The sequence below is a fragment of the Carassius carassius genome, chromosome 20, assembly GCF_963082965.1.
Source record: "Carassius carassius chromosome 20, fCarCar2.1, whole genome shotgun sequence".
Classification (NCBI taxonomy): domain Eukaryota; kingdom Metazoa; phylum Chordata; class Actinopteri; order Cypriniformes; family Cyprinidae; genus Carassius; species Carassius carassius.
The window spans coordinates 21,854,189-21,869,222 of record NC_081774.1 but is presented as its reverse complement, the minus strand read 5'-3'; the positions used below and the strand labels follow the sequence as shown (position 1 = coordinate 21,869,222).

Sequence of the window (15,034 nt, the reverse complement as noted above, 5' to 3'; positions counted from 1 at the left end):
AGTTCACTTTAAAGTAAATGAAAAAAAGTGTAAGATGGCAGCAGCTGTAAATGAAGCCCCCTCAGCTCGGTGTATGTGACAGTCTTTACTTATTCTTTCAGTCTGCTAGACAGAACAACAAAGATCAAACACATGAACCTCTCTATTAACACATCTTCACTTCAGGCTGTGCTAGAGCCCTGACACTGAGCTAATCAAACTAAACATACAACAGACTGTATAGCTGCCAGTCCTACCACATCAAACCAACAACCTGAAAAACAGATACTTGAATGTATTACATTCACAGTCTTGGAACGTCCTGTCCCTCTAGCATTTTAGCATTTTTTCCCCACCCAAGTTGCATCTTAAAAAGAGTTTTGAATACATTGTGCTTAAGTAAAAGATCTGATTTGAATATTTTTTGGTTAATTAGCAAATACTCTCAGATACCAGTAAAAAAAAAAAAAAAATTGCCATTAAATATATTTTAAAGTGAAGTTTTTGTTGTTGTTGCTTGGCGCCAGTAAGCTAATTTTAATATTTTGCACCATTATGCTCACCAAGGCTGCATTTATTTGATCAAAAATACAATAAAACATCAATATTGTGAAATACTATTACGGTTTAAAGTAATGGCTTTCTATTAAAATACATTTTAAAATAGTATTTATTCCTTTGATTGCAAAGATGAATTCATTCCAAAATGCCAGTTTGTTATATAACAATATAGTGACTAATTTTGTTATGGATTACATTCCAGGGATATATTTGTGGAATGATGCCATTTACTGAAATTACCTAATAAAATGGCATTTTAATCAAATTATTGTTTATTAGTCAGGAAATTGCTTTCTGCAACCTAAATTATGTCCACTATACAGCATAGCCTCATATTTTATTACCTGAACACAGAATTTCACATATTTTTACCTTCACTTCTACTTCTCATGTTCGCCGGACTACATTATTCCATGTATTTAGCTTTTGAAAGTGAAAATGCCCATTTCATCCTGAAGCTACACTGACCAGGCTGTCGGACATACGACGACTCAAAGTGTGAACTGCTCCAATTACGCGGCCTAGTGAGCATGGCTGTCAGATACACAGGGCTACTTATTCACATTACCAGAGCAACATCAGTCAGAGAATAGCCACTACATAAAGATTTAAAGCCTGTGTCACACATCTGAGGTCATTTCCTCCAAACTAAACTGCATTGGAAAGAGATGATTTTATGGACAAGGGTTATAAATGCATCGGCTGTACAGTGACTCCAATGAGACCTGGCAGCTACAAACAAGTTCCATCAGGATTAATTACTGATGTTAGACAAAATGAGGGAAAACAGCCTTTAATTTGGATTACGCAACAACTTGCAGGTTAAAGCCGCAACACAAACTAGTCTTTATTCAAAATTCAGTAATTGAAGTTAAACCGCAAAGCCCTCGAAAAAGCGGCAGGGATGCCGATACAGACTCCAGGTGAGTGATTCCACCCAGCCATATTGCACAAGTCCTTGGGAGAGGCCGCCCGAGACAGACGCAGTTTGTAACTGTCAAACACTCATGATCTACAGCGCTGGGCTTCAAGCCAGCAGATGGTGGGAGAAATTAAACTTGTGACACGGACCGCTGACTGGTGCCGGGGAAGCAGTTGGAGACCAGAGCCAACTTGAGAGCGCTTCCTTGGAATGTGCATAAGCAAATGATGCCCTTCCAGGAAAACAAAAAAAAAATGACCCAAACGGTCATTCTTCACGTCAAGATAAAAAATCTAAATAAATAAAACAATCTAAAACTGTAATGAAATGCACAGTCAATGAGAAATGTTGTCAGTAACATGTTGGGCAGTACTGATCCAAATTGGTCTTTGCTTTTACTTGTCTAGGTGGAAAAATATTTAAAACTGCGAAGCATTGAGAACTGAATCTTCATTTGAACTGGCTTAATAACTGGCTTATTAAAAAAAATTAATACCAAAAACCTTTTGGTGTCGTTAACAATTCTAGAATCTGCATTTTTCCACGACACAAACAAAACATCGGGATTAAATCGGATCCTCCTAAAATTTTCAAGAGTGTGATTCATTGCTTCTAGTGAATACTTTGCTTCTTGACCCTTTTTCCCTCACGTACGGTATGTTCAACACAGGACATGCTTCACAAACTGATTTGGTAAATAAACACAAAAACCCAGAACCAAAAATAAGGTATATAGATTTAGGAGAGATAAAGACAGAAAACCTGTTTGATGCAATAAATATGAACAGGTAATAACCTGTTTTTTTTTTCAGAGAATTTAATGCAATATAATCTGATCTGATAAGAACTGAACAGTTATGGTGTTTGAAACATGAGACTAAACAAGCTGCTGCTAGTCAGTGCTATTTGAAGGGTTTTACAATAAACTTCAGTAATTTTTTCCTTAGAATAACAAAAAGAACTATTAATGGAATCACTAAGTGAAATCTGAATCAGAGCGACAATCGTTCAATTCCTCTCAATTTCCATCTCTAACTACTGTATCACTGGTTTAAAAATGTAAAACGTGAAGTTTGCTCCAAATTGCTCGTTCGATATTCATTTACTGTCAATATAAGTTATGTTTATCAATTACACTGTCGGGTTGGAGACACTTTGATAGACAAGAGCTCCTGAAGTTACCTGTAGAGCTCTTGAAGAGGTTATTTAATGAGGAAACCACATCCTCAATGTACACATAAATTCCACTGATCCATGAATTAAACGCATTCCTGTGGGTTCAGAGGACGTTGGGTGTCTTTCTAATTCCTCACTAGATGACACATGTAAGCATGTACATCATCACGTTAATATGAGACAAGACAAGAACTTTTTTTTTTTCTGTAGGTATGGCAGAAAAAGTTCTGGGTCAAATGCACCCAAAATTAAAATTGTGTTTTAGCGGATGGAATGAAAATGATTAAACCGAACTATGCAAAAGGTATATGTAACAAACTGCTCTGCATTCAGTCTTCGCTGCAGTCCTTGAGTGTCGATAACGTCAAATCTCTCCGTTACAGAGAAATAAGGAGCATAAATGGGGTGCAGCTAGACGAAGTCATTATGAATTCACACAGAGGCCCATGTTGGCATCCGCACAATGTGATTACAAAGAGGCATGGCAAATTTTTATTCAACAGGCAACAGCTGTGAGCAACTAAACGCCCACAACCTTGGTGCAAGTGCAGCCTGGAAGTTGAAATGAAACCTGCTGGTATTCCTCAAGACGTGTAGTGTGTGGCGACACACGAACCCTGAAGCCGTGTCAGGACGCATCAGTGGCCCTCTAAAGAAAAGGACTTGTTCATGCTTCTAGAGCAACCATACAAATCGTAATCACAACAGAAATGCTTTCATAATTGCCATCTGTTTAAATGGGGTTCAATTATGTTAAGTTCACATTAATTGTTTAGCAATATGATTCAAGTAGCTAATCAGAAAGGCAGACACACTGAGTAATATTTTCCTAAGCTGTGTATGATGAGCTTAACTCATGTGGGAGTGATTCCTGTGACTGAAACAAGTTCTAGCACATTAACACAAGTCTGTAAAAGCAGGTCATTCAACATTAAGAAGTTGAACTCTCTTAAGTACATAATGGCTTGTTGTTCGAGAGATACGGTAATTTTTTTTCCTTCCACCTTGCAACATTCAACTGAACCAAACCGAAGCAAAAAAACAAAAGCAAAACACATACACAAATAAAAGCAAAACACAAAAGAAGCAAAACTCAAAAAAAAAAAAAAACCCCGTAAAACACAAAAACACTAGACTGCTTAAGGTTGCATCATGTTTAACTTCCTTGCTCTCTGAAATACTATTCTAATTGGTCAATCATGCGACAACTGCTTTCCCACATAACTGTGCTCACTTCTCTCATATCACTTTACGTAGTTCTCTCAATTTAATGCTAAATGTCAATTTGATTGTGTTTATGTTGTCATAATGACTGGCTGACTGTATAATGTGAAATACACCTTGGTACCGAATCATTATCATATTTATATACCATCTCTTTTCCAAGAAAACTGAGACATGAAAAGCACCAAATGGCTAAAGAAACACGGTACCTATTGGATTTAAAGCAGTGTAAGCACCACAGTTCCACCCTGGTTGAACAGTGATCAAAATGAATGTGTTATATTTCAGCCTAATATAATTTCGATGAGCTTAAGATGAGGTGATTGCATTTCTGGCAGAGATTCCCAAGACCCTCCAAATGTGCCGCAGAGAACATCCTTTAGTAAGTCATTAGAGAACATCATTATCATTCAACTTCTCCTTTGTGCTGGTCTTTCAGCATTGCTGTAGGACACAAACGATGCATTGCTCGCTATGAACAATGTGCTATAAATAGAGTTCATTCTGTCCTGTAGGATCCTGTGGGCGTCCAGCTTATCCACTTCACTGTGGAAAGCTGCTAAAAGAGCCAAACTGCCTGCCTTCAATATGGCACTTCTCTCTTCCTCTTCCTCTGTGAACAGGGCCAGAGGACTCAACATTCATCAGATGATTTCTTCACTCAACACTTCTAATTTCAACTAAATGGCCTTTGTCTGCTCGTACAGGGAGGTGAAAAATAAGATTAAAGGGGATTACACAGTGTAATACCAAACACATGGTGTTGGGGTGGGTCAGACATTACCACAAGGAATTCTGGGGGATATTTTAAGATATTCATTTTAAAAGTAGCAGAATTTTGATGCTCATGTTCCAGTCTCTGGCTTCACTCTTATTTCTCAGCACATGAATGTATTGATGACTTGCATGCAATCCAGGGGCAATGGAAATATTGGTTAGGGAGTTATTTTTAAAATGGGGGTTTACAACCTAATATGGCACTATTGGTGCAAGACACTATACACATGTTCATGAAAGAAACCATCTGTCAAGAAAATCAATGTAGATGTAAAATCAATGTACAACTGCTTTGACTAACAATTTAGAAAGATCTTATAAAATCCACATTGGTTCTTTTTTTTCTTTACAAATGTATAAATTGTACAATCTACTAGCCATTTCAATGATAAAATACAAAATTTTTATAAATAATAATTTCAGCATTTGTTATGGCTTGAGGATTTTAAAATAGATACGTTTGTCAATAAAAATAAATTGGTCAGATATTGTTCAAATCCACACTCCCACCCACCCCATCTTTTCCTGTCATTCTCCACTATACGGTCCAAATAAAGGCAAAAGGTCATGCAAAAAAGCAGGAATTTATGAAATACTGGTCAAATCAAGGGCCATCAAATGCCAACATGGGCGTCTTACCTTCCAGCACAGTAAGTTTGGCACTGGTGTTGATTTCTCCCACGCTGTTGGTGGCTGTGCACTCATAGATGGCCTCATCTCTGTGAGTACGCAGCGGCTGTATGCGGAGAACTGAGCCCGAGCCATCATCAAATTCAATCACCTGAGAAGAAAGACACACCGTCAAATATTTTTCTCTCTTCTCGTCTTAAATTTACGACAAACCTTCAGACAGATCGTATATCTTCAAAGAGCGGTGGGTCTTTAATCACTTCCCTCTGAACTTTCAGCCAAGTACTGTCTTGAGTTATTCTCCTAGAACTGCCATGTCTATCCTTGGTGGATACTGTGACAACTGTTATTGGCATGGGCTTTATTTCCTCATGCGTTTAAAATAATTGAAATGCTATTTTACAATTTACACAAATTCCGGCCTTGCCATGATGCTGAAGACTTCAAATCAACAAGGTGTGTATGGGGCTAAACAGGGTTGAAAATCGATTCAAATATGTGACAATTCAAATCTGTTTCAAATCTTGCCTTTGTATAATGCATATTAAAGTTCATAAGTGCAGCGTTCCTTTGTTTACAGCAGAAACCAAGGAAATGCTTTAAGTGCCACCTGCTGGCAGAGAGTGAATTTGCATCTCGTTCAGCTCGTCTACTGTATCGGATTCATGCAGATATATATATATTTTTTTTATAGTTTCAAAAAACTCAAGGTCAAATCATTCTTTTTTTGCTTCAAATTTTGGAATTATACAATCTAATTTAGATAAAAAATTGCTCATGTTTTATGTATGCAGCATCTTTGTTTCGAACATGGTTAAAATGCAGTGGTTGCCTGCCTAATTTTAAATGGAAAGAGCACAGACAAAGCCTTATTTTGCTTATATGAAGATATTTATTTTTATTTGTGTTACTTTTTTATGTTTTGGGGCCTGTTTTAAAATTTCTATTTAGTTTTGTAATTCACATAAATTGTAAATTTACATTATATTTGAATTTTGTTATTTAAGAGATGCTTTTATCCAAAGCAACTTACAAATGAGGACAATAGAATTAATCAAAACCAACAAAAGAGCAATAATATGCAAGTGCTATATTGCTATATTATTATAGTGTTATATTTCAATTTAACAAAGAAACATGCAGCATTTTGTCCAAGCAAGAATACTTAAGACATGATACATTTAGTGTATTTAGGATACTTAAGAGATCTGAACTGCCTCAGAGCAGGGCTAGGCAATATGGCTGAAAACATTTTCGCAATATATTTTCACAATATTTGACAAAGCAGTTCCAAAAAAAGTATTTGTACACAGAAGACACACTAGACCTTACCATACTTACCATTTTGAAAGACTAAAAATCAAAAAATAACATTTAGCCATATTTATTTATATAATTTTTGCTCTGAAAATTTTTAAATGTCCTTTATTCTTGTTTGCTTGTAAGCAAATAAGTAACATATTATAAAATGAAATGCAAAACAAATGCAAAATAAAATACAAATATTTTTAATCTATAAATAAATATATATATATATATATTTTTTTATTTTTAAAGCAACTTTGTTCCCTGTTGAAAAATAATGGTGCTCCATACTGACCCCAAACCATTCAAAGATTTGCACCCTTGGTACATTCGCTTCAGATCTCAGCTCAAACCATAACACAGAGAGAACAGGAAAAAGAGCAAAGGGAACGGAGGGACAACACAAAGGGTTGTAAGGTGGCTGACTTCAACACAAGAGAATATGTGAGCATATGAAGAAAATCAAGAGTGTTGCGAAAACGACTGATGATGGGAAGAAGAAAGGCATCATGATGAGGTGGCATGGGAAAGACAGTGACACACTAAGGAGAGGCAGGGAAAGACAGTTAGTCACCTCAAAGCGCTGCGAGCTAACTTTCTTTCCTTTCTTCATCCATGTGATCCGAGGCTTCGGCTCACCCGCTGCTTGGCACACAAAGGATGCCACTCCTCCCGAAATCCCCGTCTGGTCCTCTGGAGATTTGATGAAATTTGGCAAGCCTTGAAAAGTGAGGTAGAAAGAAAAAAACAGAGAGAGAAAGAGAGCAGCCATTAGTTCCTGAACTGTGGTCATGCAAAACCATGTTAAGCTAGTTATGCACGGCGATTCTTCACACGGGAACTAAGCTAACTTTCGCCCTGAAGTCACCTAACATATGTCATAATGGCCTATTCTGTGTATAACAGACATTGTAACCTTAATAAAGATTACTAGAGCTACTAACTGACAAACAATGTCAAATATTCGACAAATGTTTTTGGCAATATTTTACAAAACATACCAAAAACAGCTTAAAAGCCAAAAATGTTCTTTAATGTGCGCATTGTTAGTGAATCGCCCACAGAATTTTCCCCTCCCATCGGCGCTTTTATGGAATTGTGTTCTAATGCTAATTTGACCTGTTTAATAAATCTGGGCCTAGAACATCTATGTTTTAATAAAGAAATTAAATTAAATGCTACAGTCCTGGAAAACGGATAATAAACATTGTTACTATGACTCCACTGCCAAAAGTGGCTCCAAGAATTTACAAACACTTGCACGTGGACACGTGGAATCAAAACAATTCATTCTGTATTCAAAAGAAGGAACGTTGTCAATAGTATAGCCATACTATTGACAACGTTCCTCCTTTTGAATACAGAATGAAGGGCTTGTGGCTAAACAACATTCAGAGTTGGTTTTAAACAGGCCGGTCGGAGCACGCTAATGTTTGTGCTTTTTTGGGAAAGAAGCTCACACACCCTGCATCTTTGTCATGCATTTACAATACAAACAACAATGGGACACATTTCATCACTGCTCAAGCTAGAAGATAAAGACCCAAACATATTGGCTGACTCATTTTTAAACATGTAATGGCTTGCTTCGAAGGATATCGATACCAGATCAAGCAGAGAAAGACAATTTGGCAGAATTGCAGCTACTGCGCAACATTTTGCGGAAATAGTGGGTGATGTGGGTGAAAGGTGAATCTCACAGTATATAAACATTATGGCATACAGATATTATCAAAAAAAAAAACACAAAAAACTCTTTGTAGCTGCTCTCTCCAGGCTGGGAAATAATCTTCAAGGACAAGCAGGCCAGTGTTCGACCTTATAAAACATGCGCTGGACAGATTTCAACATTCTTTGTTTAGAAAATGCACCAAAGAGTTGTTTCCTAAAATATAAAAGAAAGTATGCAATTGTATTAATATAATCAATAAAATATTATAATAAATACAGGCCAAAGCAAACATTATTCATTTTAAGTTCACAAAGTAACTTTCGTCTACCCAGCTATTAATGCAATTACGTATAAATTAGAGAAACGCATTTAATTCAAATTTATCCATAAAAGTTTCTGTAAAAAGTCTTTTAACAATAAATATATTTTAAAAAGCAGGAAACATACAGGGAATATTGCCTTTTGTGTTTATTTAGTGAAAAAGATTAACGCAACAGTGATGAGAAACTTTGTAAAAGTAATTATAATAATAAATAAACACAAATACAAGCTATTCTCAAATGTATATCCAACGTTTCTTTTTTTTTTTTTTTACGAACTGAAGTTTGCTTTTAGATTTATTTTAGACAAGAAAAAAACAAAACAACAACAAATGCATCACACAGTAAACAAGTAAAAAAATACATTTGCAAACATTAAATATTATACAAAACCTACTACTTGAAAGTGACGTGACATACAGCCAAGTATGGTGACCCATACTCGGGGTACGTGCTCTGCATTTAACCCATGCAGAGTGCACGCTTTAAACACACACCCGGGGCAGTGGGCAGCCATTTATGCTGCGGTGCCCGGGGAGCAGTTGGGGGTTCGGTGCCTTGCTCAGGGGCACCTCAGTCATGGTTTTGAAGGCAGGAGAGAGCGCTGTACATTCACTCCCCCCACCTACAATTCCTGCCAGCCCGAGACTTGAACTCACAACATTTTGGATTATAAATCCGACTCTAACCATTAGGCCACGACTTCCCCCTTAAATAAGTGAATGGTACTTGTATTACCATTCACTAATGCCATCAGATCCGAAACCCATCCTTATTAAACCAACAGAATCCCATTTGTAAATTCTTCACCTCCATTAAAATACACAAACTGGACCCTGAAAACCACCTTTATCTGATCTCAGTTGATCAGTCTCGTGATTTCTGATAATCTCGTTCATAAGGAAGAGGACACAAAATCCATTATCACAGTGAAACATCTCCAGTGAACCACGGAATACGCTGGAATAGATTGCAGTGTTCTAGCGGGCGGCTCTCAGTGGGAATCTAATCCTCTCTTAGTCAAGGGAGAGATAAATTACAGCAGTGTGGAGACTACATGCGGTAGTACATATGATTCTCTTGGAGGGAACAAGCCAAGGGAATACGGTGCCACCGCAACGGTGTCCTTCCTCCTTTATACTCTGGGATCAGAGGGGTAGTGCAGAAGAAAACAAAATCAATTCCTAGTTAACATAACATAGTGCCTACCGGTTAAGGTGGAGAAGTACTGACTAGCAGACGGGGTGTTTGTTAAAACATCAGTACGGTGTACCGGGCGGCTCGGGCTGCCCTTGCTCTAGGACACAACCCCCACTGGAGCTTTATCTGAGAAGATGATGCCCACAACTGTGAGTCTGTTTGTGTGTACGCACCTGCATGTGGCTCCATTGTAAAATCTAAGCCAGTGTGTACCATAATAGCACCCCCATGACCCACAGGGGTATTGGCTGGCCTGACATTTAAATGACATTTACGTGCCGGTTCCCCTAGAGACCAGTTTGATTGGCACCGCAGAGCAATGCATACCCTCATAAAAGCCTTTCTGGCCACTTTTATCTCCTTTATAACCACACAAGAGAGTGGAGAGGAAGTTTGAGAGCTCATGGCCTCCTCGTAGCAGTCTTCGTGGTTAGCTGCTGGTAGTTTAATGGGTAAAACCTCAATAAGATTCTCCAGTTACCTTGCTGGGATTTTCCAAAAAAATGAATACTTGGGTGTGCGTGAGATTTACAGCTTGAGATTAACGCCACTTTGACATACAAGAGTGCTCTAACATCTGTCATGACAATTCTATTAGATGTACTCAGCATGTGGGGGGTTTTCCTCTCATTTGTTTACGAGCAAGGATCAGCGGGCATTAACCCATCTGGGCACATGTTTCGAATTAAAGTACATAGAAACTTCTGAGAGTTTAGGCAGATGAGATGCATGAATGAACTACAGAGGTCCTGGGGAAAGACAGATAATAAGAGAGTGTAGACAGGCATATAATTGGTTTGATCAATACGTTTAGCTGATATTCAAACAATTTCAACTTTAGCTTTATTAATCAATGGTCTTTAAGAATAGCACTCGACAACACAGTCACCACTAACTTTTGTATGCTTTGTTTGGATAGACACATAGACTGAAAATAGGTCTGCAGCAATTTATATAACTACAAACAACAATACTACTTATATTACTAATATTAATATTACTATTAATAAAAAAATATTAACACTAATGTATTTAATTCTGCAACTACTACTACAGCCAATCATTTAGCATTACTAGTGTTGTTATTCTTGTAATAAAAAAATATAATTATCCCAACATAACAATAATAATAATAGTTGTTGTTGTTATTATTATTACGATTATTTACTCTTCCACCTATCGCAATGCTCATAATAATTTATTTTAAATAATGATCTTGCAATTGTGTCAGTCATCAATCAATAAATCTTGTAATAACATGCATTCCAACAAAATAATTATTAATCATTTTTTTTATTAATTGATTATATTATTATTATTATTACTCTTCCAAAAGTCAGAATAAATGTTTTTAAATGATCAAGTAATTGTGTAAAAAATTATACTTTAAATTTATATATATATATATATATATATATATATATATATATATATATATATATAAAATACATGGTTTCAATCATAAAAAGGCGGTATCGTGTGTGAAATCACATCCTTAAGTACACAAATTAATTAGTTTCATTACAATTGTATTATAGTTATAAATATTTTCAAGTCATTTCTATTTGTCTATTTTCTATTTTCATTTTAAAGTTTTGTAATTTTGTTCTGCCATTTAAACTTTTAGTGTTAGTATATCAAGTTAGACTACATGAAAATGAGAATCATTGCCTTTGCAACTTGCTAAGCTGAAATAAACAATGGTTTTCTACATAGATTTATTTCCATATATTTAAATACATAAATATAAATCCCTGGCCTAGTCAAGTCAGAAACAACCTAGGAATGCGTTTGGAACCATACAGGCCTTGCTAAAAAGCAAAAAGGCCAGATTAGTTACATTTATTGTGGTGTTTATTATATATTCTGATTGAGATGGCAATCCAGAAGACCTTTCCATTGGCCAGTGACTTTTCTTCTAGGTGCTCTTGAAACATATGTAGAGCTCTCAAAGTCTCAAAGCCAACAGATTGGCGTAGTGCAGTTGTGCCCTCAACATGTTTGTAAATTGACAGAAGAGAGGTTCAGGGCTCAGGGTTACTTGACGCTCAAAGAGACACTGTTGAGAGCACAGGTCATAGGAGGAGATGAGAGGGACCGGGCCCCGACCTCCCAGGTGGCTGCGCTGTCGTCCCAGTCCTTTTGTATTAACCAACTCAATAAATCCACAGGCGCCAGAACAGGTGGCCTTAGACACCTGTTGACATTTATTTCCTACAGACTAGAGCTATGCTTTAGACAGTGGCATGTGGCCAGTGTAATAGGAGACAGACATGTGGGACAAAAATTCCTGTCAAGATGAAAAAAACTTTACTTTTACTTGAGAACACGTTTTTATTTGTGTCTTAAAGTTACAGCCATTTACAAAATGGACAATTTAAGGGCTTCCCTAGAGGAAGCTTGTGTTGCAAAATGCATCAGAATTTAAGGGAATGTTTTAAGCATTTATACGGCTTTTAAGAAAAAAGGCTTTAGAGTGGAGTTGACAAATGGACACCCGGCAATTAGCAGCATTCTCGTTCCGCAGAAACACCCAATCCGGATTGAGTACAAGGATCAATACGCAAAGCAGGGAGCCAACCATTCATTCTCATTAATAATAGATAAGCCAAGTTATCATTTTCACTCATGCACTGAGCGGAAATGTGTCCGATGCTATCATATGTGGTTGTTTTACTGAAACTTGTCCATTAACTGAGTTTTAGACCTTTTACAGGATTTAGCTTTCAATTAACTCTACATCAAGACAGTAATTTTGCTCTATCAGTTCAATATCTCCAGTTTCCTTCATTAACATGCACAATTCCTTCGTTAAATCCCATGCATTGGCATCTGCAGCAAACTCTCACAGCGACGGGTATGCTTTTAGACAAAGCGACGAATGGCTTTAGAAGTTGTCTGAAATTAAACTTATCAACACTTTGCTTTTGCAGGACTTGAGAGAGATATATGCAGAATTCAATGGAACAAAGAACAGAGATAAACAAATGATTGGGGGATTGAAGTGGGATTGAAGTGGGATTCTTAATAAATAAATAAATGAATAAAGGAAAATCGATTCCCAGTGGGAATTTTTTCTCTAAGGGATCAGTGCGTTAGGCTGTTGTTGAGTGCGCCACTTTCTAACGTTATTAAATTATTTAGGAGAATGTGCGGAACACAAATTCTGAGCACAATTATGCAGTTCCCTCTGTGAAGAGCATTAAAGTAATGGCTTTCCCCCTAAGACACTGCTGGAGAACTATCTTAGTTCAGCCAAAAAGGAAAATTCTGTTATCGTTTACTCACCCTCATGTCACTCCAAACCTACTTCTGTGGGAAACTAAATATCTTTAAAACTCAAGTAAATGAAAACTGAGGCTGATTCAAAAAAGTACCCTACAAAGTCACATAGTTCAAGTCGTTATAGCATAGTTTTAAGAAAGAAAAAAAAGTGTCTAAACTGACAGAAATGAAGATTAAATAAAGTTCTTACACTGCCTGGGTGGAGAGTACACATGTAGCCACTGAGGGGAAAAATCATTTACTAAAGGAATTAGCTCAATGTTCCATCATGCGTCGTTGACAAGTTGATGAAAAAAAGAGCTTCCTGTTTAATAGAGGTAATCTGTATCATATGACCAGGCGGTTTAGTGGAGGTTTAGCATTACTTCAGCATTTAAAGTCTTCAAAGCCGTGACTCATTATCTGTCTTTCCCACTGTCGACATGATATTGGATCAAAGACGGAGATGAGCAATCATGAGGGAATATTGTTACTACATCATTACTCGGCCCTCATGATAGAACAATAGAGTTATTCTGCCTCGAAGAGAAAACCTTCCTGTTTAGACAGAGCCATCAATACTAAAACACACACCGGCGCTAATCCAAGTGCATTCCAACTGGCCTCTCGTAGGACCATTGTTATGAGGCGCACAGAACATCGAAAGCATGCGCACAATAGGCCTCACTGTTGGTAAAGGGACAAGAGGAATGTTTGCATGAGAACACAGATAAGTGAGCATAACACTTGGTTTGCATGTGGCACCAGGCTGAGAACTGTACTAGACAGAAGGTACAGAAAGTTCTGGGTGACTCTGAACGCTTAGGGCAGCCAGGCACTATGAAAGATTAAGGAGCCATGAAATATCACCAGATTGGAATTATTTTGAAAGGTTAACCCAAAGTGATCGTCCGAGACCATTCTAGAGAGCCTCAGGAGCCTGCGCACCACAGCTACGCTATTATCGAAGGCCGCAATTATGACATACGTGGTCATAAATCTGGCTGCTTTATTTGCTATGACCTGCACGTAATCCGAGTTAACCCAGCGTTTTCCTCAGAGGACTCAGTTTGAGGAAAAATATTCTAGCTTCAGCTACACTGGAAGTGAGTAATGGGAATTCTGCCCGAGGATTTTTCAAACAAGCTTTGAAACTTGTGCTTTTTTTGAGTCTTTACCAAAAGAATTGTGTCATGGTTACTGCACATACAAAAAAATAAAATAAATAATAATAATAATAATAACAACAAAAACTAACTAAATAAATAAAAATAAATGTTTTATGACAAAAATAAATGCCATGTTTCACAAAGTAAATTTTATTTGAATAAAATACAAATTATATATGCTTTTATAATGCTTTTTCTATAATATAATATAATATATTATAATATAATATAAATTCCAGATTTTTTAAGTGATTTCAGACATTGTTTAACAGTGTCATTTTAGGACTATTTTAGTCAAATTCAAGAATATTTCATATTTAAGTAGCACATGTTTAAGCAACACGATCTTGCAGTTGTATATTAAATGAGTGCGCACATGTACTGATTTTGAAAGTCTTTTTCATCTTCATGCATAAACAGCTCCGGGAGAGCTCAGAGGAGGGAGGCAGGGTGCTTTTAAAGCTGTTAGTTAAAGGGCAGCCGTCACCTTGGCACAGCCTGTGCCACTGACTGGCGGGAGGGCAGAGAAAAGCTTAAGTGCCCCCCGAGGAATGGACACGAAACAGGGATGTAGGATTGCAGAGGAGATCAGTAGCTTGATGCTGGATCAATGGAGACCCGTTATGGGTTACGTCATCCATCACAGTCAAAGCCCCTCTGACTTACACTAACCAAATTAATGCAGCTTCCCAAGGTAAAGTCCCCCTTTAAGCCCACCCATTCACTGCTCACACATCTTTACCTATGCCCTTTTCTAAGTCTGGAACATTTAAACTTTCACACCATGTGTCAGGAGAAAATTTAATTACAGTCCCTTTGGAATCTAAACACAAAT

General features: G+C 37.1%; 1 protein-coding gene across 9 annotated transcripts in view; it reads right to left on the bottom strand.

Moving 5' to 3' along the window:
- Positions 1-15,034, bottom strand: part of ptprfb (protein tyrosine phosphatase receptor type Fb) — a 188,008-nt gene that overhangs the window by 81,779 nt on the left and 91,195 nt on the right. For all 9 annotated transcript variants that reach the window (XM_059502170.1, XM_059502169.1, XM_059502172.1 and 6 more), the window contains exons 3-4: positions 7,149-7,294; positions 5,279-5,420 (exon numbers count right to left, since the gene is read on the bottom strand). In XM_059502170.1, coding sequence (XP_059358153.1) covers positions 5,279-5,420; positions 7,149-7,294 — 288 coding nt within the window. The remainder of the gene's footprint in view (positions 1-5,278; positions 5,421-7,148; positions 7,295-15,034) is intronic.